The sequence below is a fragment of the Nesoenas mayeri genome, assembly GCF_963082525.1.
Source record: "Nesoenas mayeri genome assembly, chromosome: 5".
Taxonomy (NCBI): Eukaryota; Metazoa; Chordata; class Aves; order Columbiformes; family Columbidae; genus Nesoenas; species Nesoenas mayeri.
The window spans coordinates 27,813,156-27,836,509 of NC_137548.1; the positions used below are offsets into that span (position 1 = coordinate 27,813,156).

Sequence of the window (23,354 nt, forward strand, 5' to 3'; positions counted from 1 at the left end):
TGTGCCCTGGACTGTTCATGTCGAGAGCCAAACATCACAAACCTGAGTCCTGACGCTGAAACAAGCCCCTTTGCCCGCTCTGCACTTGCAGCTCGCCTTGGCCTTGGCCTTGCCAGCACTTTTGAGAGCTCCGCACTCCTGGCAGAGCTGGATTAAAGCTTGTATCTGTCCACACACCTTAGTTCCTGTTACAAAGCTCAAGGGTTCATGTATTGCAATGGTATATGTTTGATTTGCTACCCAAGTGGGAAAGCATCACACGCTCATTACTATCTGCATTTGAAATAAGGGCTGTAACATCATTTTGCAAAATGTGCTTCAGCAGCAGCAGTTTCTCAATCATCCTCCTGCAGAATACATTGCATGTGCTTTCATTTGTCGATAGGTCAAGCATCAAAGAGCAGAAAATTCCATTGTGTCCTCTTTTTCTCTAATAATAACTAAATCCCCCTCTTCAAATGGAAGAGAAGGACCTCTGTTAGTTCGTTCCTGCAATACAGAGCTCTTGTAATGCTACTTAGTACTAATTCTTTTTGCTGTCTTCCTTTTCTAGACAACCTTATGCCCTTTTTCAGACCATAAAAACGCTCAAAACCCTTGCCTGGACGTCAGGACATTCACAACATCTGGATTGTTTTTCCCCCTCTACAGACTTATTTTGCAGCCCATGTCTGTAACTGTTGCCTTTGAATTTATCAACCACTACTGCACTTCAGGCAGATGTCCCCCGTTGAACTACCTACACAGGAGCTCAGGTCTGTTTGCTGCATTGGAGTGCAAAAGATGTAGGTGTGAGTGCAAAAGACGTAGGTGTGAGTGCAAAGTACTCAACGTAGGAAAAAAAAAAGTTTAAAAAAATACTGCTGGTGAATAGTGTTGTCACCCAAGGGATATAACTATTTTTGCACTTATAAAGCTAATTGTACACTGTTTTATACTTTATTTACTTGGTTTGTTGCTAGGTAAGAGAGGTTAGTAATGGAAACTTCTGGAGATAAGAACAGGGAATATCATCACCCAATCTTCTAACAAGAATTTAACAAACATTTCATGTGTGCAGACACCCACAGGGCAGAGGAGGCTGAGGGTTCAGGCAGCTTGCCACCACCTCGCAGCAGGCTGGGCTGCCTTCCCGGCCTTCACCAAAACCCCTCCTTTCTCTGCCGTCCCTTCTGCTCACAGCCCTGGCAGCAACCACCCCCCAGCCTCCTCAGAGGCACGTCCTGTCACCTCCGGGGCAGCGAGTACCTAAGCTAACCCGGCAGCCTATTTTCAAGGTTCACCACATCCTTAGGTGAGAATTTGATTTTTTTTTCCTGTCAGCCAGGCGTTTCCAAACACTGTTAGCTGAAACTAGGCTAACATTCAATGCAAATACATTTCTTCACAACACGCTAAAGGTATGCACAACTACAAGTGGTTTAAGGGACACAGATGGAAAAGGGAACGAAAGAAATGCTGCCAATCCCACTCGTGGTACAACCCCGTCCAGGACAGCTGTCCCTGCCGGCAGACAACGTGCTGCAGGTTTTCTTGACACCTCGTTGGAAGTTCTAGCTTCCTAAACACCCTAAACCTGCGCTGCGCAGAGAGCCCCCTGCCTGCCCAGCCATGCCAGCCTCCCGTTAGATTCCAGAAAAGAGGCTTCAATGGACTGAGAGAACTGGTATCTCCCCTCTCCCTGAGGAAAACATTTGTTCACAAGGGAGGATTTTGCCTGCTGCTCCTACCAGATGCACCACTAGTTTAACCAGCTTAGGGATCCTGTCCTGCACTGCCCCCTGTGCTGGTACTACTAGTGCAGGACGAGGATCAAGGTTAAACCAGTGTCCAAAGCCAGTTAATGCTACTTCTCTGGATTTTAAAATTCTTTAATTTTTTTTTAAACCAAGACTTATTTCCAAATCAGGTTCCCTGGGTAGATCTGTAAATTGCTGGACTACACCATGGGTACAGGAGCAGAAGCACTGGGGCAGAGCTGCTGTAATAACACCATCCCCAAAGAAACATTCTTCAGACTAGAAAGCAGTAGGTAGTGTTGGTGCTGCTCAGATGAAGGCTTGTGTCACCTGCTGACAGGCAAATTCCACTTTGGTGGGCCAGGTGTCATCATGTAGGTGAAAGACTAGTCAAGAGGAGAATGAGCCATGGATACTCACATTCCTCTGGTAACGCAGGCTGTTGTTTCCACAGCAGCTTAAAAAGAGGTGGTACAACCTCCTTTTCTCTCTGCCCTCCTTTACACCAGCACTATGGACAATCTGATCCTGCAGTGAGCTGGTCCAGGTCACTAATCCAACAGAGAACTGAACCAAACAAAGCAATGTTTTCCATCGGTTTAGTAAACAGAATGGCTCGTTACAAATGTAAATAAGCACCAGTGCTGGCTGAAGGAAGAGGGCGGACACAGCTGGGATCAAACCAGGGAGGAGAGCAGGCATACCTGTGAACATCGCAGTAACATCAGGTGTCACTGAAACGCATCCCTACTCCTGAGCATGCAATCCCAGTCCATGCACATTCACGCCATGTTTCTCCATCCACAACTAACAAGTTTGACTCTCTAACTTGAGAGTGTGTTGCTTTCTAGTTTAAGGAATCCTGTTGAGGATTAAATACCTCATGTTCACAGCTCTCTGTGCCAGTGGGTGTCACAAGAGGCAGTTTTCTGGGAGAGAAAACTAACATATCATTTACGAGCCAAAAAATGACAGCTTGGCTTGTGTGTCCCAATCTGCGCTGCACACTACACCACTAAAGCCTTAGCTAGGGAACTTTATTCCAGAGGCTGGTGGTTCACTGTACAGATCAGCTCAGCCACAAGGAGCTGCACAGCAAGGCCATGTGGTGCATCTGCTGCGCCGGGAAGCTCAGCTATGGCTGACAGGTTCCAACAAGAACAAGGAGAAAAATACTAACCCAAAAAATGGAAGCACACACTTCTTCATAGGTCACTCAGTTCAGCTAAGCACAGTTAGCCAATTTGGACTTAGTGATATGCTGGGTCTATTTATTCACCAGGTTTACAGCCAAGTCCACTACAGTTTCTATATTTAACATCGTGGCACAAAATTTGCATAGATGATGCTGGCACAGATAAGACTAGAGAAAATATTACTATGCTGAGAAAAGCTTGGTGAACAGCAACAAATACTGTTAGTTACTGAAGTTTTTGACAGTCATTTAAGAAATGTAAGTTTATTTGTATGGACATAGTACAAAGGACAGGAGAAAGTGTTTTGTTTTTTAAATGGGAGATCTATGATAAACAAACAAAATTCACATGCTATTTTAAGCAGCTTTGCATAAGCATGTGATGATCCTTGTTTTAGTTTGGCCATGAGAGGTTTAAATTCACTGTTCCAACGGATCCTGAACTACAGGATGTCTTGCATTGTTTCCAAATAGTTTGGGTTACAGCAAAACAAGAACAGAACATATTGTTACTAGCAAGAACTGGCTGGAACAAGCTATGACAACTTAAGAACTTCCCATTGGAAAAAAAAAGAAAAGAAAACTGATTACAAAATGAAAAACAATGCCCCTACCGTTATTACCCTGGTAGCGTAGGGGTTTTTATAGAAAAAAACCTCATGAATATTGTCAGGAAAATGCTTCACAAGACTTGATCTCGTGAGCCAACACGGCTGCTGTTTTGCAGAACTCCAAAGGGCAGCCTTTTTCTGTGCCAGGGGAGAAGAATAAAAAAAAGGTGGTGTTTTTTTTCCTTCAGCTGCCAGCAACTTAGAACTCTAGTTCTTCCATCTCACTTCCAACCACACACACTGAACCAAAGTATTTCTTATTTGGTACACCTGGACATAGGTTTAATAAGAAATAGGACAGAAAAGGTAGAGAAGAATGCAGCATCTTATGCCATGTCATTAAAATTGCTGTAATGTATCTACTTGTACTCACTCCACCTGAACTCCCCATCTACCTCTCTGTGCTTACATTGTCATCACCAGAGGCTGTACAGTGAAAAGTTATGGTCTAGGATTGTGTGTTACAAGTTGACTCAGTAGCACCTTACACTTGAGAAGTATCTGAAATCCTAGAGAGGTTAATTGCTGTCGACCTTAACACCTTTTGTTTCCAGGATGAATAGACAGCTCCTGACGACATACAGACTACTTCTGTTGAGCTATTTCTGTCTCTAACACATGCCTTTACTACTTCTGGGCCCCCTTAGGCCGTGGGTGCTACTCATAAGAAATCCAGATGCTCTTCAAAGAGTCCAATAAATACTGATTTACCTAAGCTGGCTGCATGTACTTGCCATTTACATCCTTACATTCTACAGCACGAATAAAGAGTACTGGGAATGTAACACAGACACAGTTACAAGCCTCTGCAGACTCAGTCTGAGTTTAGTACAGATAACACTGACCTGGGCCTAGTATGCAAATAAGACTTAATCCTATTCCTGCTTAACTGCTCTTACATTCACAAAGTGCATCTGCCAGGGTTCCCAGCACTGGCACAACAAACCACGCACATGGATCGAGCCCAAGTCTGGTATCGCTCTCGATAAGCTCTACCCAAACCATCAGCGCTGGGATGGTACCATGCACGCTCTAGTTCCTCCACCAGTGCCAGGCCTGGAACTGCAGGTGATACCAGGCACAGCCCCACAGCAGCTGCAGCTGGTGCAGTTTGGTCGCAGGTGCTGTGAGCTCCAGGGTGTGAGGAATGTGATCATGTGTGAGTGTAACACACGGGGTTTTCCCATGCGGTCAGGTATCCCCACCTGCAGAGCTGCCTTATCTTAAACAACAAAAAGCTTTGACTGAGAAAAATCCCCACCATTAGTATGAAAACAGAACCATGAGTCTGCTCTACAGGACAAAATACTAGCAAAAATGGCGTTTCAGTTGCTGCACTTTTAACTTTGCTTATTAAAAAAAGGTGCAACATTGCCAGGTAACATATTGTAGACAGCTTATTTCATTAACTCTGAACACAAGATGGGATGTTCTGCATTGCAAAAGCATAAGGTATGAACGAGCACCCACTGCTCTTAGGGAGTCTTAATACTAAATACTCTAGTCACATGGCTCCTCAATTGCCATCTTCCTTTTAATTTGTTCTGTTCAAGAAGTCATTAGTGAAGTTTTCTATACAAAATGAAAGCTGATCAAGAACAACCTATCAGTGCATTATGTTTTATGGCAAAGTACATGATGACTTCAGTCTACTCAAATTCCAGGCTGTTATACAACTGGAGAATCAGGAAGGAAGGTCCTGGGAAGTTTCAGAAACTCAGCTGTCACTTGGAATGACAAAGACTTTTCCAAATGTGCCATCAGCATTTGTTCACTGTTACACAAAACCATACAGAATTCTCAGATAACCAACCCAAAACCAGAAGCAAGGGTGGCTTCATCTTATCATCTATACTACGCTGTCTGACATAAGGGAAACTGAAATTTGGAGGCACAAATGGAAATTCAGGAAGCTTTGTGAAGTCAACAATTCACAGTACATTTGAATCTCCTCAACTCAGTTATCACATAAGGTGAGCATTAATTTTTATTAAAACCACCAAACACAGAATTGCATCTCCTTTACTACAATGAACTTGAAAAACACACATTCAAGAGGCTTTAAGCAAAAAGAAAAAAAAAATCCAGCAATCTTAGTTTCTGATGACTTATGAGGCCTTCCCCAAAGGTCTCAAAAATCAAAGAGAATATAGGAATAGCACAGAGGAGGAATGAAGGAGCTAAATTGGATTAGCTTGGCATATTCCCAAGAAGACGCATGTCAACCCAACAGCTAAAAATACCTGGTAATCTGCCCTGTCTCCCCAGTGTCTCCTCCCTCACAACTCCATCATCTCCCTTTTTGCTGCTGAGGGTGAAACCTCTTCAATTGCAGCAAAACAAAAATGCTTTTTTGCGGTCTTCTCTTTTCTCCTAATCCAGAACCTTTGAAGGAGCAATGGGGATTGCTTCCCAGAGACATTCTTGTTGATGGACTTTGTCTATTGGCTCCAACATTGTTCCTGGCACTGCCCAAAACCTCAAACCACGTTGGTAACAACAGCCAAACTCTCAAAGTACACTGCATATAGAATCTGTTCCCCTAAATAAATGTTAGCTTCAGAGCTGTGTTATTATAGTAGATATCCATTAAATTTACTACCTGGACCTCAAATAAATCAGTCTAAAGGAATGTACTGGGAACCACAGCACAAGTTTTTTCTTCAACTTTTGTCATATATCCTTACACACACCCGAGCAAATATTTAGATCTTATTTTCCCCACAGAACAATAATGTTATAAGCCTTCCAATATCAGGGCAAGAAGAGAACACATGTAAATGTATGAATTACCTCAACACCCCCCCTAATTGATATAAAACTTTACATTAAGAGCCAAATAGCTCAGGTGAAAAATATGGAGCCGAGTATAAAACTTCTCTAACTACAACTAAAAGGCAAGCAATCACAGAAATATTCAAAATCATCAAGCATTTTGAAGAGAACTTCATAGAACAGAGAGTTTTAAAAAAAATACATTAAAAGGAGACACCAAGTATTTCAAAAACCTCTGTTTTATTTGTACAGAGTAAAATACATCATATAATGGACACCGTTTTCCACCCATAATCTAAAGCCATTAATAAGTGTTTTCTTTTCACCAAATATCCTGGTCAGAAGCACAGACAATGGAAATGGGAATGCTAATTAGTCTCTCTCTGCCAGAGCTACAAGGTGCACATCAATCTCTGCTTCTGTAAGGATCCTGAAAGAACAAAAACAAATCTTAAATAGCTTCAATGATCCTCTTCCTTAAGCTATAATGTTCCAACCTAATATCTACACAAATGAGTTTTACACAATGTATCTTTCAGCCCTTTGAAGCCCTGCTGCCAGGGCCTCAGGCTGACATTCCAGTTCTTTTTGAAAAAATAAACAAAGAAGCCAAGACACTAGACAGTAAAAAGGCAACAAATGGTAGAAAAAGAACAGGTAATTCCTGCAAGCTGGGCCCTGGTGAGGGGAAAGGGTATGGTCATTAGTATGATTACTCCAAGGTGGACACAGGTTTTCACAGCCTTCTCCCTCTGCTTGTTATCCATCCTTTCCAAAAAAGACAGAAGACCCGTAACTGCAGTTTGGTAAAAAAACAGCACTTGACCCTTGAGCAGCAGCAAAGGGGTAATGCAGCTCCCGTACGCTTTCTCAAAAGTGCTGTTATTCAGTGGTCCTAAACACACCCCACCAAATGCAAACCCACCCATCTTCACTACATCAACTTTATACACATTAGGAAGCACTTAAGTGGCTGCACCTGTAGGACACAAAGGTTGGAAGCCTCTCTCCAATCCCCACCTACCAAGTAGCTAGACTGAAGCAGAGGACTTGGCTTGGCTGCTCCTGTCTGAGTTGTTGTTTGTTTTTTTTTTTTAATTTAAAAAAAAAGGCAATAAAAGACTAAGGCAGAAATAATTGAACTCCTCTGCAGTAAGCCAGTCGTAACTAAATTTTAGCTAACGCGCACCTAGAGGGTCATTTTGCATTAACTAAAGTGCCCCCAAACCTATTTTCCCACATTTCATGCACACTTCCACAGCTCTGTGCTGTGAGAAGGCTGCCTGGCCCGCTGTACCTGACTCGGGGCGCAGTCCTCAGCAGGAAGATCTGGTGTTGTCTCAACAGATTTGACCAAGGGACCTTGCTGCACAGAGTGCGCTGCCCTCGCACTGCGGCGATGACAGGGGAGGGGGGAAATGGCAGGTGTCTTGCTTTCATGCTAGGTGGGGAAACACTTCTCTCTACTGCACCACTTAACCATGTCAAACATTTCAAAACTATGTTACCATTTTTTCTTAAACAATGTCTTTTACCAGCACACATTTTGAAGAGTTACAGGAAAACAAAACAAACCAAAACAAACAACAAACCTCCAAAACTTCTGACATCTCTTTTTCGCAATTCACCATTACATAAGAAGTTAAAAATAATTGCCCATAACCAGAGAAACACACCAAGTTCTATCAACACTGGTCACTTACCTGAATTTAGGATTTTCCACTGTAACTACACCAACTTCTATTTCTGAAGGTTTGAAATCAATGGATAGTACAGTAGACAGGCATGTTATTGCTGTCTGAAAGATGATAAAAAAATGCTATCATTAAACAGAAAGCAGTAAGGCTGCTTCTTTTTTTTCCCCCAATAGACAAAGCATTAACAACTGCCCTTCCTTCTAGTTTTGAGTTATTTCCTTCCACCTCAAAACCTCAGCTGAAAAGTTTCAAATAGTTTCCCCTTGTTACAGAATACAATCCCGCTCCGGTCCTCTCGCTAAAAAGCCCAATCTAGCAAAGGGACATGTCATTTTCATAGCAGAAAAAACCCACAACAAACCTGAAAGCTTTTACCAAGCAAAGATTAAAACCCCATGTCCCAAGGACAGAACATGTTTCATTACTGGCAAACAAGACTGACACCAACATAACAGTCCAAGATTACTCAAAGCACAAGTCACTTGTGTAGCTTTCGTTCTGGCTTTTCTTTCGGTAATTAAAATTATGTTGGCTGTTTCTAAAAGCTGTATTTCATCATGGCTTAACTTATTTTACTCCCACCCTAATCATCACCTGTTTTAAAAGGTATTCTTTGCAATCTCCCTCACGCTTAACCCTGCAGTAGGGTCATAACAATGCTAAAGATATATTCCTAAAACAACGATTGAGCACAAAAAGAAGTTCCATAAAACAGCTATGTAGCCAGATGCTTATCAAATCAGTTATTCTGACATGCTGGCATTTAATTCTGATCAGCAATGTATTAGGAAGTGTAGGACACCAGATGAGATTTTCTGAAGGTTATTTTCAATATGTTGATAATACATTCATTCTGCAGTAATTCTATAAGACTACACAGATGTATTATCACAAGACTGCCAAGTTGTAAAAAAAATTAAACCAAAACAAAAACCAGCAAAAACCCCCAAACTCTGATCCACAGAGTATTATCACTAATTCACCACAAGCTTAAAAAAAAAGGCAGCATTATGTGTGAAGAACACTACAAAAGCATGATTTTTGTTCTTGTTTGACAGACTTGCTTCTCTTTGTCACTGCTGCCTTTTCCAGTAACAGTGTCTGATCTATATTCACAATCTCAGCATTTTTACAAAGACAACAAAAAGGTATAGAAGCACTTTCAGGATCTGAACTGTCAGATTAATTACCAATTAAGTATTTCCATGATACCATGGAAGTTTTATGAATTAAAAACAGGAATATGAAAAGACTATTTCATCTATCACTCAACTAAGAGACATGCACAATGTAATCAAGTAGTGACAGAAAAATATATTTAATCTGAAAAATATTCAGCCAGGATAAAAAAGGATCTCTGAGGGAATTTCAAACACATTCAATTTCAGCATGCTATGATGATTAGACCCTCTCAGGATCTTCTCTTTAAAGAAATCACATATTAAGGAAATCAGTACTTAAGATATACCTATAAAACTTATGAGTTTATACTGAAGAACTTTCCGCTCAAATGGTACTTTCACAGTAATGCAGACTTCAGATGTAATTTAGCTGAAGGTCTGAATCTGCATAGCACTCACAGGGACCTTAACACCATACTGTTTAATCTTACAGAGTGTCAACAGCTTGGGTTATTATTCCTAATTTCAAGTGCTGACTTTGTGATGCAGGAAACTTAACATTATGAGAGAAGAATGAGGCCTGGCAGGAGAAACAGGTGGGCCAGGGAAGAGGATTGTTTAGACAGTTCTCTACAGTCTGAGTGAAAAAAGCAAGGATAACTTATAAAATAGGTCAGTGAACTGATTTTATAAGCAGGATACATTTTTACAATGGGCCTTCTTTGAAGGACAGTTTTCACAGTGGGCGTAACAAAGTGGTGCTATATTTACTAAACTGACAGACATGCACTACCTCATCCTGTTTGAAATGAAGGTTGGTTTAAGTGCCACTAAAAGAAAATTGCACTGGTATCCCCAGAATCAAGCACTGTAGTAACCAACTACCAGCTGCAGTGGGAGTGCTACAATTATAGATTCTGCTTCAGCTAACATAAGGCAGAAAAAAGCAGATTAGATTACTATTTAAAAACACTTGCAAAATACCTTTAAAGATTTTCTGGCTGGAATAGCTATACTTGCAATGGCAGCAGTACAGAACTGTAAGAAATAGGAAATGCCTAACTGCATTCCTCTATATCACAAGCCTACATACAGCATATTCATTAGAAATACTTTAACAAATCTTTATTTCCTTCTGCTGGCCTACCTCTACTGTTTGTTCATATGTCCAATCAAATTTCTTCTTTACTTTCTTTTCAAGAAAACTGGTTGACTCTGTCTGTTTAACGCCTGCAGCTGTGGCCTTGAATCCACAATAGTAACCGGCCGGATCACACTTGTATACCTGAGGGCCGTGTTCTTCATCAATACCAATCAGAATCATACCTTGAAGAGAAAATTTGTTAACTCATTTCTTTCCCCAACTTTAGCAATCTCATTCAACTTAAGAACAGAACAGAACAGAGACTCCTCTCCCTTGAAACTTGCGCACACACAGCAGGACATTTTTGGGAACCAATACCTAGAGCTGTGATTTCCTCCTTACCTCTAATTTGCCATTTCTTACCAGCATCTCATTATCAGGTGTGCACCTCAGTTTAGTACAAACTAGATCTCTGTCATTCCCAAAGAAGGCTGCTCAATAAACATGGAAACATTTTTGCCATGCTCAGTGTGTAGAGAACCACAAATCAGGAAATACAAAAGTTTAACCCTGATACAAAGTTAACCCACCCACAATTCACTTCCTGCGTATTGTGTGACACTTCAAAAGTGTTAACAATAGTTCTCTTAGCGTGTGCCTTTTACCAGAAAGCAACTTAAAAAAATATGTTGAAACTAATAGAAATATTAAAAGATCAACTTTAGATTTCTCGACTGTAATCCTGAAAAGCACTGCATTACATCCATCATATTTTCCAAAAAAGGTTAAGAAAAGAAAAATAAATATTTATTCACGTATTTAAAAACAAAACAGAAAAAGCACACAACCATTTTCCAGTACTATCGAGGTCTGGGAAATGCCAAAGGAAGAAATAAACAATCATTCCTGAATATTACAAGCACAGAAAAATTGCTCCATCATGGAAACTGTGGTGTAACCCTCAATGTTACTTCTTTAGTGAGAAGTGCAGTGCTTACTATGGTTACGAGAAGTGATTCATCAATTCTGAAACTATTGTCCTGAAAAGAAAAAAAAATGCAAGCAAACTAAAAGAAACCCAGACAGAATGTTTAATGAAAAAGTAATTGAGGAAACACTGAGGAGACGTTAAGTCTTTCATCTCAGTTCTGGGCAGCCTAACAGTACAGTTATAAGTTGCTCACAGGCAAATATAAAAGGAAAAAAAGTCAGAACCCACCTCAGAACTGAGAGATGACCAAGAATATCTAAAAAACCCCCAACTTTACACATATCTTTTTCTACTTAAACTGCATTTACTGTTATAAAACAAGACTGGTGCAGAAATGTTTGCAAGAGAAATATTTTTAAGCGCTTCTTCTCTGCATTAGCTATATAATGGTTAAGAGCAAAACTTATGCAGATTTTTAGCCTATACATACCACTTTGATAGAAAATAAGACACAAAATCTGCACAAACATAACTGCTCTCTCCACATGTCTGTTTTAACAGTGATATTTACCAAGACACAGACATCAGTAAAAAGAACATCTCCCAGTGACAGGCATCACTGTGCAGTGTGAACAGACCAGGTCTTAAAAACAAAGGTGAAAGAGCATCACACATGTTTCAGAGGCTGAACCATTCACTCCACGCCAAATGCTGAATCAATGGTAAAATCATGGCTCCAATTCAGGATTTCCAGCACTGCTCTCTCATTTGGCTGTTCATCCCTCTTACTCCTTCACTTACATGCAGACCTTGCACAATTTGAAAACAGGTGAGAATTCCTTGCACTTGAAGTCGCAAGCTTAGACAAGAAATAGTAAAGACTAAACTTACAGCAACCAAGAGGCCTCATTTCAGCATTCTGCGTATAGACCTGAGAAATATCTGCAATCCTTTTACATAGCATATCCACAGGGATGTCGTAGCCGTACTTGTACTTCCAGTTAGCAGCCTCATAGCGAGCTCTCTGCACCTGGGATCTGCTGTCAGCTAGACAAAAGAACTAATATTAATTTAACTGAACAGGTACCACGTTTATTCCTAGCATTGCTAGAGAAAGCAAATTTCAAGCCCTACTTTAAGTTGTCTTTAGATATACATATCAGAACTAGACAAGTTCTCCAAAAAACAGATTGAGTAGAACAAATCTCCTGGAGTACTTGTTTTGTATGATGCAAAGTGGATAACTATATAAAAAAATTGACACATTTCAGATACTTAAAAAGATGGTGAATTAAATACCTGTCATTCCTGTCATCACACAGCCAATATTTTCAGTAATTCTGAATAAATGAGTCACTGTGTTGGAATCCAGTAACTTGTCCTAAAGAGGAAACAGAAAAGAACTAATAGAAAACATTGTTCTTTAAGTTCGAAAAAAGACTCTGGATGCTCTGGTATTTACAGAAGAGACCCCCAAAAAATCAACTAACAGCTAAAAATTGTCTTTCAGGGTTTCTACTATTTACTGCTATAGGCACATGAAGGAAGAAATAGGAGAATGAGAAAGATAAAAAAACTCAGTATCTGGAAAAGGCTGACAGCTGCAGCATGACCAACTTCAAAGTCTTTTTCCCTCTGAAGAAACTTTGAGGACACACATACAAAAACTTGAGTTCTTGTTGCACTCTGCCCTTCAGACAAAAGGGTTTTCCCTCTTTGTCAACAATACAGCCCCACTGTGCTGAAACGCCTGTGAAAATCTGTTCTGAATGTTATTGGTATAACACTTTCTGAGTAGGAAACTCAGGATGGACAACTCAGCCCTTACAAGCCATACTAATGTACAGCAGCCAAAGTACAACACACCCCACTCTGTATTTTAGCTTTAACCCCTCAATCGCTGCAGAGAAAACCAATTTTACAGTACTTGGTGAGGAAATGTACAACTGAGCACTAAACAGAGCTAGAACTCGTAATAAGTAGAACAATAAGATATTCAACTCAAACTGCAATATATGTCAACGTTAATAAATATAATATCAATGTTGCAATGTGTCACCCCCCTGTTTTTTCTTACTTCCTTCCAGCCTCCCCCTCAAAACCAGACTACTTACAGGTACTTTTTTCTGTGTTACAATTACTGCAGAATCTTTCCCACGAACAGCTACTGATGTAAGTCCACCCTGGTTTATGGCCTTGAAAGCATATTCTAGAAAAATACATAAAAATTAATAAAAAAACAGCATTAGAGATATTAGTACAAATAACTCTGACACACCTCCTACCAACACAGAGGTCTCACCAAGTTCTATTCTTTCTAATACTTTAATATTTGTGCAATACTTTGTGTCTTTAAGGTCTTCAGTACAATGCACACAAGAACCTTCTGATGGGAATTTAGTCATTAACTCTCGTCACAAAACTACTATCACTGCTTTGCTCAAACATTTCTAATATTTTGCCTTTTTGTTCAGTTAGAATGTTTAACAGCAACAGAATTTATTTTAAAACTAAAAGCTGATTCTGCACTTGACCAAAAGAGTCCGATGTTAACATCAGACTTTTTAGCATGCAGAAGTTTAGTAACTCAAGCATTATTACCATTGCAAGGATGTGATTTTCAACTGATACAGATGAAACCTGAAGGGAAGAACTAGGCAAAGAAGATTGGTTTTAACCTTACTATCACATTTTCTAACTGGATGTTCAAACACTGCAATGCTTTTATCCACTTTTCAAAATGAAACCTAATCATGTACCTACCAGACAGCATTATTGAGATAAATGTAATGGATTAAGGTTTACTTGATATAATCCATGCAATGCATTTCCCTTGATTAATGGTTTCAGAAGTATTAAGAACAACAACTTTAAAAATAATTTACCTGGCAACATATGATAAAAATTCAGAACTCCCTAATATCTGGTTAGAAGAGGTAAGTTTCAGGCAGTAACTATATGTATTTTTTTTGTCAGTGATGCGAATAAAAATAGAACAAGTCTGAACAACAGTGTAGCAAATTGCTAAAACTATCCTCTAAAATAATGGGAGCAAGAAGCTCAGCTGTTTTAAAAGCTGCATTCAAATCTATGGAAGAGATTGCACAACAGGAGAGGAATAATGGGAAAATGAAAAAAACCCAACTCTTGCAATACCAGGATCTTTATGTCCAATTTGCTGAGTCAGTGCTGTGGAAGGGCTGGCTGCCATGTATTTATGGCACCGTAGTTATTACTCTCAGGCATCAGAGCATTTACTGGGTAACCCAAACACGCCATAAAGAATGTTCCCCCTTTCTCTCCGCTACACACACAGCTCCGCTCACTTCTTCACTTGCCCTCTCCGGGTGACCAGTGCTGTAGCCTGCAGGAGGGCACAGCACCCAGTGAGACATGAGGCAGCGCTGCCCACAAACCTGTCACGTTTGAAGCCCCAGGCCAAGGCTCCGCAGCGCTTGTTTATTTATGTGCACAAATACCTGAAGGGAGGGTATAAAGAAGGTGGACAGAGCCAAGCTCTTCTCAGTGGTGCCCAGTGCCAGGTCCAGAAGCAACGGGCACAAAATGAAACACAGGAGGTTCCATCTGAACAGCGGGAAACACTTTTTCACTGTGACGGTGACCAAACACTGGCAGAGGCCCACAGAGGTTGTAAATTCTCTATCCTTGGAGATATTCAAGAGCTGTCTGGACACAGTCCTGGGCAACCTGCTCCAGGTGGCCCTCCTTGAGTAGGGGGCTGGGCAAAGACTTCCAGAGGTCCCTGCCAACCTCAACCATTCTGTGATTCTGTGACACTGAGGTGGGAGCAGGAACAGGTGCCCTCACAAACTCTTTTCGTTTGCAAGTACTGACAATCAGACTTGCTGAACTGCAGCCCCTCCTTGTCCTGTTCCTATTACCACATGCATTCCTCAGTTTTCAGAGACAAGCCAAAAAGTGAAGTATCACAAATCCAAATTGCTAGTGGTGTTTTAAGTCTGTTTTCTGCTATGTAAGTATTTCAGCAATACTCCACATGTTCTTTCTGAAAACAGCAGTCACTTGCTGTTACATCATGACAGTCAGAAATTTGACCATAATAATTTTCTTCAGCTCCCAAAATTCCACTCAGAAGAAACATTACTTTTGAAGACCGGAACTAATAAGTGGCAAGACAACACTGATGCTCTGAGTGATTTTGACCACAGCAACAAGAAATGTATATGAAATAACTGTTAACTTCTCTAACATGAGATCACTTCAAAGGCACTTGAGCTTTTTGAGCTTTGGAAAGGTAAGACAGCTCTAAGGCAAAGCACAGGCGTTTCAGTACAATATCACTACACTGGAAATCTCTGTTCAGGTACTGCCAACTTCCAAAAAATCCTCAGGTTTTAAGGCAGCCTTAAAACAATGTATCTATACTCATCCTTGACACCACCTAATTAACCTGTATCCAGCACATGGACAAGGATGTACAGGATTAAGAAAGAAAGAGCAAAAAAAACCCTGGAGTTGGATATTTAACCCCAAGCAACCATGAGCTTTCTGCCCAGGTTGTGGCCAGGTGCTGGCCAACACTAGCGTGGCACCATGTACAAGTTGTCAGCCTGGCTGTGGGTACAGTGAGCTCATACATAACTATGCACACCTATGTATTTTTCTTCCCACAGCATACAGGTAATCAAAATATCTTTTAGACAGCTTCAGGCTGTGTGCAGAGGCTCACAAATGCACAGGCAGATACTTGCTTCTAAAACACGGGTAAAAGATATGGAGGTACTGCACATTTCTCACACATTAACCTAATTGCTGAATATACCCAGGAAGTAGAAAACTGAGGCTCTGCTTTCTCTTTGCAACAGGATGCAGAAACTATTCCTAACAAGTTGTACTGCAACAGAGAAACAGCCAGAATGACGACACAGACTAACCAGCTTGTTTTAATGCAAACGGAAGGTCAGAGCCCATGACTCTTCCATCACAGAGGCACTGACATCCCGTGTGAGGAAGTGCTGCCCCTACCCATATGTATAAGGCTCACTGTGCAAGTTGCATACAAGCCTTATAAACGCTTCAGACATAAGACAGCACCTGTATGTAGGTATCTTGTACAGGTAACTTTCTATCCATGCACAGACACCTACACAAAGGCACTTTCCTGGCTGCTCCCTGGAGAAAGGACCCCTTGAGACTGGGCCACCTGTGCAGGAGGCCTGTTCCACACACCCAAGGGCAGACACAAAAAACTTACTGGCTGCCATGGGCAATTCATGCAGTCTGGTCCCAACAGCCCCCTTTCCTGGGGAACAGATGGATGTACAGATGTGCTGTGTAATACACGTGCAGCGAAGCCACTTGCAGCTGTGGAAGAGCCACTAAGCTCCAGGGGAAGGTGGCATCAGGATGCTGCTGCCAAAACAAATCACCCAGCCCTGTTGTAAGGATCGTTCAGGAGCCCTCTCATTGTTCTGCCAGACTGCAAGCTGACTATGCTGCTATTGAGTATTCTGCAGCAGCACCATGAGGCTCCTCTGCACAATTTGCTGCACTGTAGAATATGAATAAAAGTCTCAGTAACCTACAGAAGAAGATAAAGCTATGCTGCAGCGTAATTGCAAAACGTTCAAAGAAGCCTGAAAATAAAGGATAGCTGCTGCTGTCTCACAGGCTGTGATGTACAGAACACACGGCATTGAGGTACAGCAAGGGAGAGCAGGGGCTACCACCAGAAACTGACTCTGTAACTCTGGCATGCAGGGTTTGAGGCAGCTCAAGTCCCATTTCAAACAGCTCAGAAACACTTTCAGAGGAATAAACAGCTTTTGGATAACTGTCACTTTGGTCTACAAGCATCTGAAATAAAACACTAGGAAATGGCAGGAGCCCCCTCCCCGTGCAGGGGACACTGCAGGGGATCCCCCTGGCTCTGAGCTTTCCCTTTCTCAGCGAGGATCCCCTTCCCGGGCCCCACGTCGGCACGCCGGGCCCGCAGCTGCTCCTGGCTCCCCGCTGGCTTCTCCCCGCACCGCGGGACCGGGCAGGGCGGGAACCGAGACTCGTCGGCCACAAGAAGCGCCACGTTCCCCCCCCTCCCCAGGGCAACCGGGTTCGGCGGGGCTCCCCGAGCCCGCTGTGGTGCTGCCCGGCCGGCAGGCCCGGCCCGTGACGGGGCAATTCAGCGGCAGCATCCCCGGGGCCGGACACCCACCGACTTGGTAGAGGCGGCCCTCGGGCGAGAAGATGGTGATGTGGCGGTCGAAGCCGGCGCTGGATCCGCGGGACATGGCGCAGCGGGGGGGGCGGCCGAGCGGCTCACGGCGTGCAGGCCCCGCGGAGACCGCACACAGGGGCACCGCGGGAGTACTTCCGGGTCACGCGCCCGGCGCAGGCGCGGAAACGCGCACAGCTCGCGCACCGTCACGCTCCAGCCGCAGTACTGGGCATGCTCAAACCCTGCGGCGCTCCGTGTCCCTGTCCCCCGCCCCCCACGCCTCGCGCCCGCCACCCCCTCGGCCGCGCAAGCGCACTGTGGCGGCGCGCGCAGCCCGCGTCCTGTCGCGACAGCTCGTGCAGCGCGGCAGCTGCAGCGCGTGCGGCCCCTGGGGCCGCGCGGCGGAGGGCGGGGCCCGGGGAGCGGCACGCGGGAGCTGCGAGCCCTCGGGCGGGCCCGGGGCTCCTGGCGCGCAGAAAGGCGCGGGAGGCGTTACGGAATGGGCGCGGAAATAGCGGAAGAGCGGGGAGATGTATAATCGTGAGCTGTGCAGCCACCGGGAAAACAAGGCCCTCTGTCAGCTTCCTAAACAAAGTATTTCCACATGTTCTTTTCAGTAACTTTCAGGAAATACACTAACCTCAACAAAGGTGTTTAAGATACTCATGATGAGTAACTGTTGCCGCAGACGCATTATAATGTGACGTTTAAAAGACTTAACTGTTTATCGGTGTCCAGTACAAAGGGAAATTCCCCAAATTTGAACTCATGAATACACGCTCCTTGTGCCTTTTGGCATCTTGGATTTCCCCTACTCTTTGTGGGAAGGCTTTTTATTTAAAGCTGGATCATGAGAAGAGTTGGAAAAGCTGTGTTTTGGTCTCCGCACCTCTATTTTAAAAGGCTATTATTAGATGAAATAACAGACTACAGGTGCATTTTGTGTATGCCATATATTAAAAGTCTGCTTTCTTGAATTTTTCAATATACTTTTCCTTGATTATTGATACTGTGGGAGAATAAAACGTCTGGCTGTGTGTTAGAAGACACGGGGTTTGTCCCCGTCACGAGGGAAGCGCTGTGTGGGCAGATGTGAGCTGTTCAAGGCTGTGGTGCAGCATGAGAACGTCTCTGCTGGGTCGGACAATCTGCCCCGCCCCGTGCCCTGTCTGCAGCTGTGGCCAAAAGCGGATGCCCAAGGAAAAGTACCAGGACTATAAAGAGCCTCTGATGATCCACTCCCTGAATACTCTCACAGTCTCCAGGCGTCTGGAGGGACTTCCCAAGGCAGAAATAGCGTCTGGTTATTTAATAACCCTTCCTGCATTTCTCTTTCATGAACCTGCTGGTCTCCCCTTGAACTCACGTGAACTTCTTGCATCCATGACATGCTGTGGCAAAGAGTTGCTCAGCATTAACAACACGCTGTGTGGTTTCATCTGAAACCTCACCTTTTATCTGAACCTTCTATCTGCCAGCACCATCTGATACGGCTTTTGTACTGGAAGAGACAGCAAGCGATCGATCCCCATGCATCCCCTCCACAGCTCATTATTCTTATGACCTCTGTGTCTCTCAAGACCTCTGTTCCTCCAGGCTGAGGATTCCTGACCTCCCAGTCCTTCCACGTACAAAGCTCTTCCATTCTGTAACCCTGGAGTTTAATGTCAGATTATTTTTCCCATGAGAAAAAGGGGATGGGAAAACTGAAGTAATTTTCAAGCATTCAGCCTGATTGCCAAAAAGTAACCAAGTGAGAAAATCCTTAAGTGTCTGGAATGGAAGATTCAATATTTGACTTAGACCAAGGAAAGAGTAACAATTACTCAATACTATGGATGTGACGGAGCAGAAGTCATGGACAGTTTCTAAAAGTTTTCTCCATCTATGTGGCAGTTTTGTCAGTTTCAACGTAAGGTTTTGTTTCAGTAGAAGAGCAATCATGTATTTTGGGTTTAGTGTTCATTACATCTGACCAGCTACATGAGAGTCAAAGTCTGTGTTGCAGGACCCTGAGGGAGACGTTTTTAAGACGGCAGTAAGCGTGTGAGCTCGGAGACGAAGCTATTTCCAAAGCGGCTACAGCGCAGGCTGAAACCCTTCAGCCTTCCTCACGTCTCTCTCACTGATGTGTCTCCATGTCCCCAGCACGTGGCAGGCCAAGAGAAGTGCTGGTTCCCTCTGATCCCAGTTCTCCTCTCTCAGCGGGCCAGCAAAGGGCAGTCGGGGTCATTCGCTGTGGTTTCGGGGGTACCAGTTGCTGCAGCATTGGGAGAACTTGCCTTTCTGGCATTCAGCATGCAACCATCAATCTAATAAGCTACTCCCTGACAGACACTAGAAATCCTTGGATTTTTACTGCACTTCTCTACTAACAAGTAGTAACATCAAGTAGATCTGCTGGTAGATGCCAGTAAGCTTTGGGTTGCTCTCGGGTTTATTGCCAATGAAACCTCCCAGAATTCCTTTTACATACTCAGAAACAAATCCTCATTGTTACGTCTAAATTTCCTGTTTCAGTAATCTAAAATGTGAAGACTTAAAGCAACACAAAAGGAATGTTATTTCACAAATATCTTAAATAGAGTGCAAATAATTAACCTCAGGCAGAACTGAGGCTCTGGAGAATGTGTACATCTATATGAACAGGAGGAATGCAATGGGAAAAGTGTGGAAGTTGATTGCTAATGTTTCCTTTTTTGGTTCCAAAGAGAGGAAGCAATTAATTCCCTCTAAGGATCTACAGTGAAGTGTATTATCAGCAAACACAAAGAAAAAAAAGTCACAACAATTCTCACACTAATGTTGGGACATCCTCCTGTTGTAAATTCCAGATTCTGTTTCATCTGCCCCTAAATACACTAAAAATGTGTGTATTTAGGAAGTGTTACTATTTAGAAGGTGTTATGGTATCTCTGTAGGAATAGGTTTTGAGATTAAACCCAAGTGATTGATGAGGAACATGTCTGTTGTCAGTCTAAAGGAAGCAGAGGATGCATTTATTCCAGTCTGATATGTCCGCATGTCTGATAATGACCAGGGTGAGGTAAAAAACAAACCTCAATGGACGAACACGTCTGGCAATGAAATGGATATGCTGAAGGTGCAGTTTCTGGGCAGCTAAAGCTGACCCAAGGCAGAGCTGCAAGGACCCGCCTTCTGCAGACTGGTATTCCAAGCCTCTCTCCCACACAGGTTTCAGTACTTGTGCAATGGTGCTAGTTCCATACAACAACGCAAATTTTGACCTGGCCAAAACCAATTTTTTAAAGGGTTTTGCATTCAGCTGACTCAGCCCTGAGTTGCTTAGGACTGCAAGACCATCAGAGCTGGTCCCAAACTGGGACTATAACAACACTGATTCACATCAGTGTGTGCTGTTTTGGAACTTAACCCAGAGGGTACGTAACCCTCAGACACAGCAACAGTTGCTTACTAAGCAGTCCTGTACAGAAGACACATACTTTAACAAAGCAGTATTTGCATTTTCAAGGAGATATGGCAGTTATCTGACTTACAGAATTGTAAAAACAATCTTCTGACGGATTAGATGTAAATTGGTTTGAGGAGTGAGAGAACATCCAATCTCTCTGCTTTCCCTGGCAGACTCCAGAAAGCAGGTGACATACAGGAGTCAGAAAATGGGTCTGTGATTAAAGCTACCAACAACATGATGAATTTAAGACCAAGGTTCTGGGTTACTTTAAGAGATATCCAGCTCCTCTACCCCTTCTGCACAGCACCTGAAGGATATGACGACATGTAAATCACAGATGCTGGTTTACAAACCAGGAGGAAAAAAAGTGTCAGGATAAAATAGCAAAAAAAGCAGAGAACATGCCTGAACGCTAAGAGTCCTGAAGCAGCTTCTCATGGGACACTGCAAAAACTCAGAACTGCAAATACTATACAAAAAGATCTTTATGATTCAACTCAGTTTCAAACAGAGGATTTTTCAGTGTGCAAGTCAAATATGACAAAAACATGATCTTTCATCTGAGATTAATGTGGCATTTCCATGTTTTGGGGGGGATGAAAGTTTGCATTAAAGTGGTAAGTGCAATAAATGAAAACATTTACCATAAACCACTTATAAATAATAACTTGGAACGCTTTTCCTGTGTTCTTTTTTTTTATAACTTGGGGTAAGTTTTATAAAATTATCCGTAGAAAATTCAGTTTTGTTCTATTACTGCCTGTAAGAATTTCTAGTTATCATCAATTTTTGTTTACAAAATTCATGCATTTACATAAGCAAACAGTTCCAATGACATGAAACCCTGTCAGAAGCAACAAATTTTAGAATGTGAAAGAGCCACACAATATCCCACTCATTTTTTACTAATTCTTCCAATCAAACTCTCAATATATGTTGCTACAACAAAACTTTTGCATTCTGTGTGATCAAATCAATTCTGTTTAGTGTGAGGAAGTATTAGGGCTACGTGTGTCTGCCAATGGTAAACATACCATTTGGCCCCATCAGCTCCATTTATTTGCTACAGACATTGTGTGACACTGTTGCAAAGTCAGCCTGCCCATTGTCAAGGTATTTGGAAAGTCCTGCTTAATTTCTTGGAAGTACGGAATTTATGAATGTCAGTGTAAATTAAAAGCTTGAGAAAAAAACTAACAAACAAACCAATGCCCCTGAAATTTCAAGAGGGAAAACCAAGTTTTAATTCAAATCATCTTGAGACAAATCACATTAAGAGGGTACAGAAATCGCCTGTAAAGATGGAAATAATGGACCTAATTCATCCCTGCTGGACCACCACCGATGTTAACCGATTTACTGCAGGAATGATTTTGACAAAACGCAGTTACTGAATTTTCTTTAGTGATAGGGCCTCACACATTAACCCCATAATTGTACTGCTGCGTTCTGCTAGTCAGCAACAGTGATTTAAAATAAAAAAGTGGCTTCAGCTTGTAGAATTACATTCTTCATCACTTCTGTTGAATGCAGAGCCATTTTCTTGGTACTTCATATGGATATTTTTCGTCAAAAGTGTCTTTATAGGGGATGTGCCATGTATCACCTGTAGTCTGTACCACACAATCATAACGCAAAGCAGGCTGTTGGATAAAGACAGATAAAACCATTTCTTTAGATATTACTAAATACAATATATTACTAAAATACCAGTTATAGGTAGTTATAACTTCCAACACTTACCTTAAAGTGATGAACCTATGGAGATTTCTAACAACTCTGATTTATTTCCTTACACCAAACAAATTCTAAATTTTAGTACTGGAGGAAGAACTAAAACATCTTTTAGTATTTGGAGGTCTAGGAGTTATTATAAATGGTTAAAATCATGTCTTCAGTCTCCACCAGCTAATAATAATTTAAACATAATGCATTCAATTTCTAGAAATAGCAAAATGATTGTTTTTCTGTTCAGTTAAATTATATCATATGGAAATTAACTCAGGATGTGGAGTTCATAGGCTTGAACTGATAGGATTTAATGACATTAATGACATCTTGTGTTTGTTCTTCCAGTGTACCTCTTTACAGAGCTGACTTGCTCTGTGCTGAGGAGGATGTAAGGAATGGGTTTATCGCTAACACTTTCAAGAGCATCTAGTTGAGCAAATATAATAAACTATTTTTCTGGTCTATTATGTTTCAGGTATCCTAACTCAACGTACATAACACAAATACAACAGCAACACAACTGGTTGGCAGTTACGGTTCTCAGAACATACTGTCACTCTGCATGTACAGTCTTGGATGTCTACTGACCTCTGACAGCTTCCAAAATAACCTAGAAGACAGCTATGACTGGGAGTGTCAGTCATCCAAATCACATGTATGGGAATTAAGATGTGAAAATTAGTAGCCCTTTTGTACAAAAGAAAGAAACAAAGTGTAGGTAAAGCTGTGTTACTCAGGTAGCCCTACCTGCATTATTTGGTTCCATAAAAAGTAATGTAGATATGGCAACACTGAAGGAAAGGCCATTGTTCTTATAAGCCTGTGTCTCTACGATCTG

At 42.1% G+C, this 23,354-nt stretch overlaps 2 protein-coding genes across 7 annotated transcripts in view; both read right to left on the bottom strand.

Moving 5' to 3' along the window:
- Positions 1-6,541: 6,541 nt before the first annotated feature.
- Positions 6,542-17,534, bottom strand: PSMA6 (proteasome 20S subunit alpha 6). 2 transcript variants are annotated; one of them, XM_080345906.1, is made up of 8 exons: positions 17,347-17,477; positions 16,390-16,544; positions 13,268-13,362; positions 12,453-12,534; positions 12,045-12,200; positions 10,286-10,464; positions 8,024-8,118; positions 6,542-6,750 (listed from the first exon to the last, which is right to left on the bottom strand). In XM_080345906.1, exons 2-8 carry the CDS (start codon positions 16,397-16,399, stop codon positions 6,693-6,695), a joined length of 675 nt encoding a protein of 224 aa, XP_080202032.1. In that variant the 5' UTR covers positions 16,400-16,544; positions 17,347-17,477; the 3' UTR covers positions 6,542-6,692. The 2 variants fall into 2 exon arrangements, with proteins under 2 accessions (XP_080202032.1, XP_080202031.1); XM_080345905.1 differs by lacking the exon at positions 16,390-16,544 and having other exon boundaries at positions 17,347-17,534.
- Positions 17,535-21,936: 4,402 nt separating this feature from the next.
- PRORP (protein only RNase P catalytic subunit) overlaps positions 21,937-23,354 on the bottom strand; it is a 53,072-nt gene continuing 51,654 nt past the window's right edge. For all 5 annotated transcript variants that reach the window (XM_080344543.1, XM_080344546.1, XM_080344542.1 and 2 more), the window contains exon 8: positions 21,937-22,428. In XM_080344543.1, the coding sequence (XP_080200669.1) occupies positions 22,300-22,428 (129 nt within the window). In that variant the 3' untranslated portion in view covers positions 21,937-22,299. The remainder of the gene's footprint in view (positions 22,429-23,354) is intronic.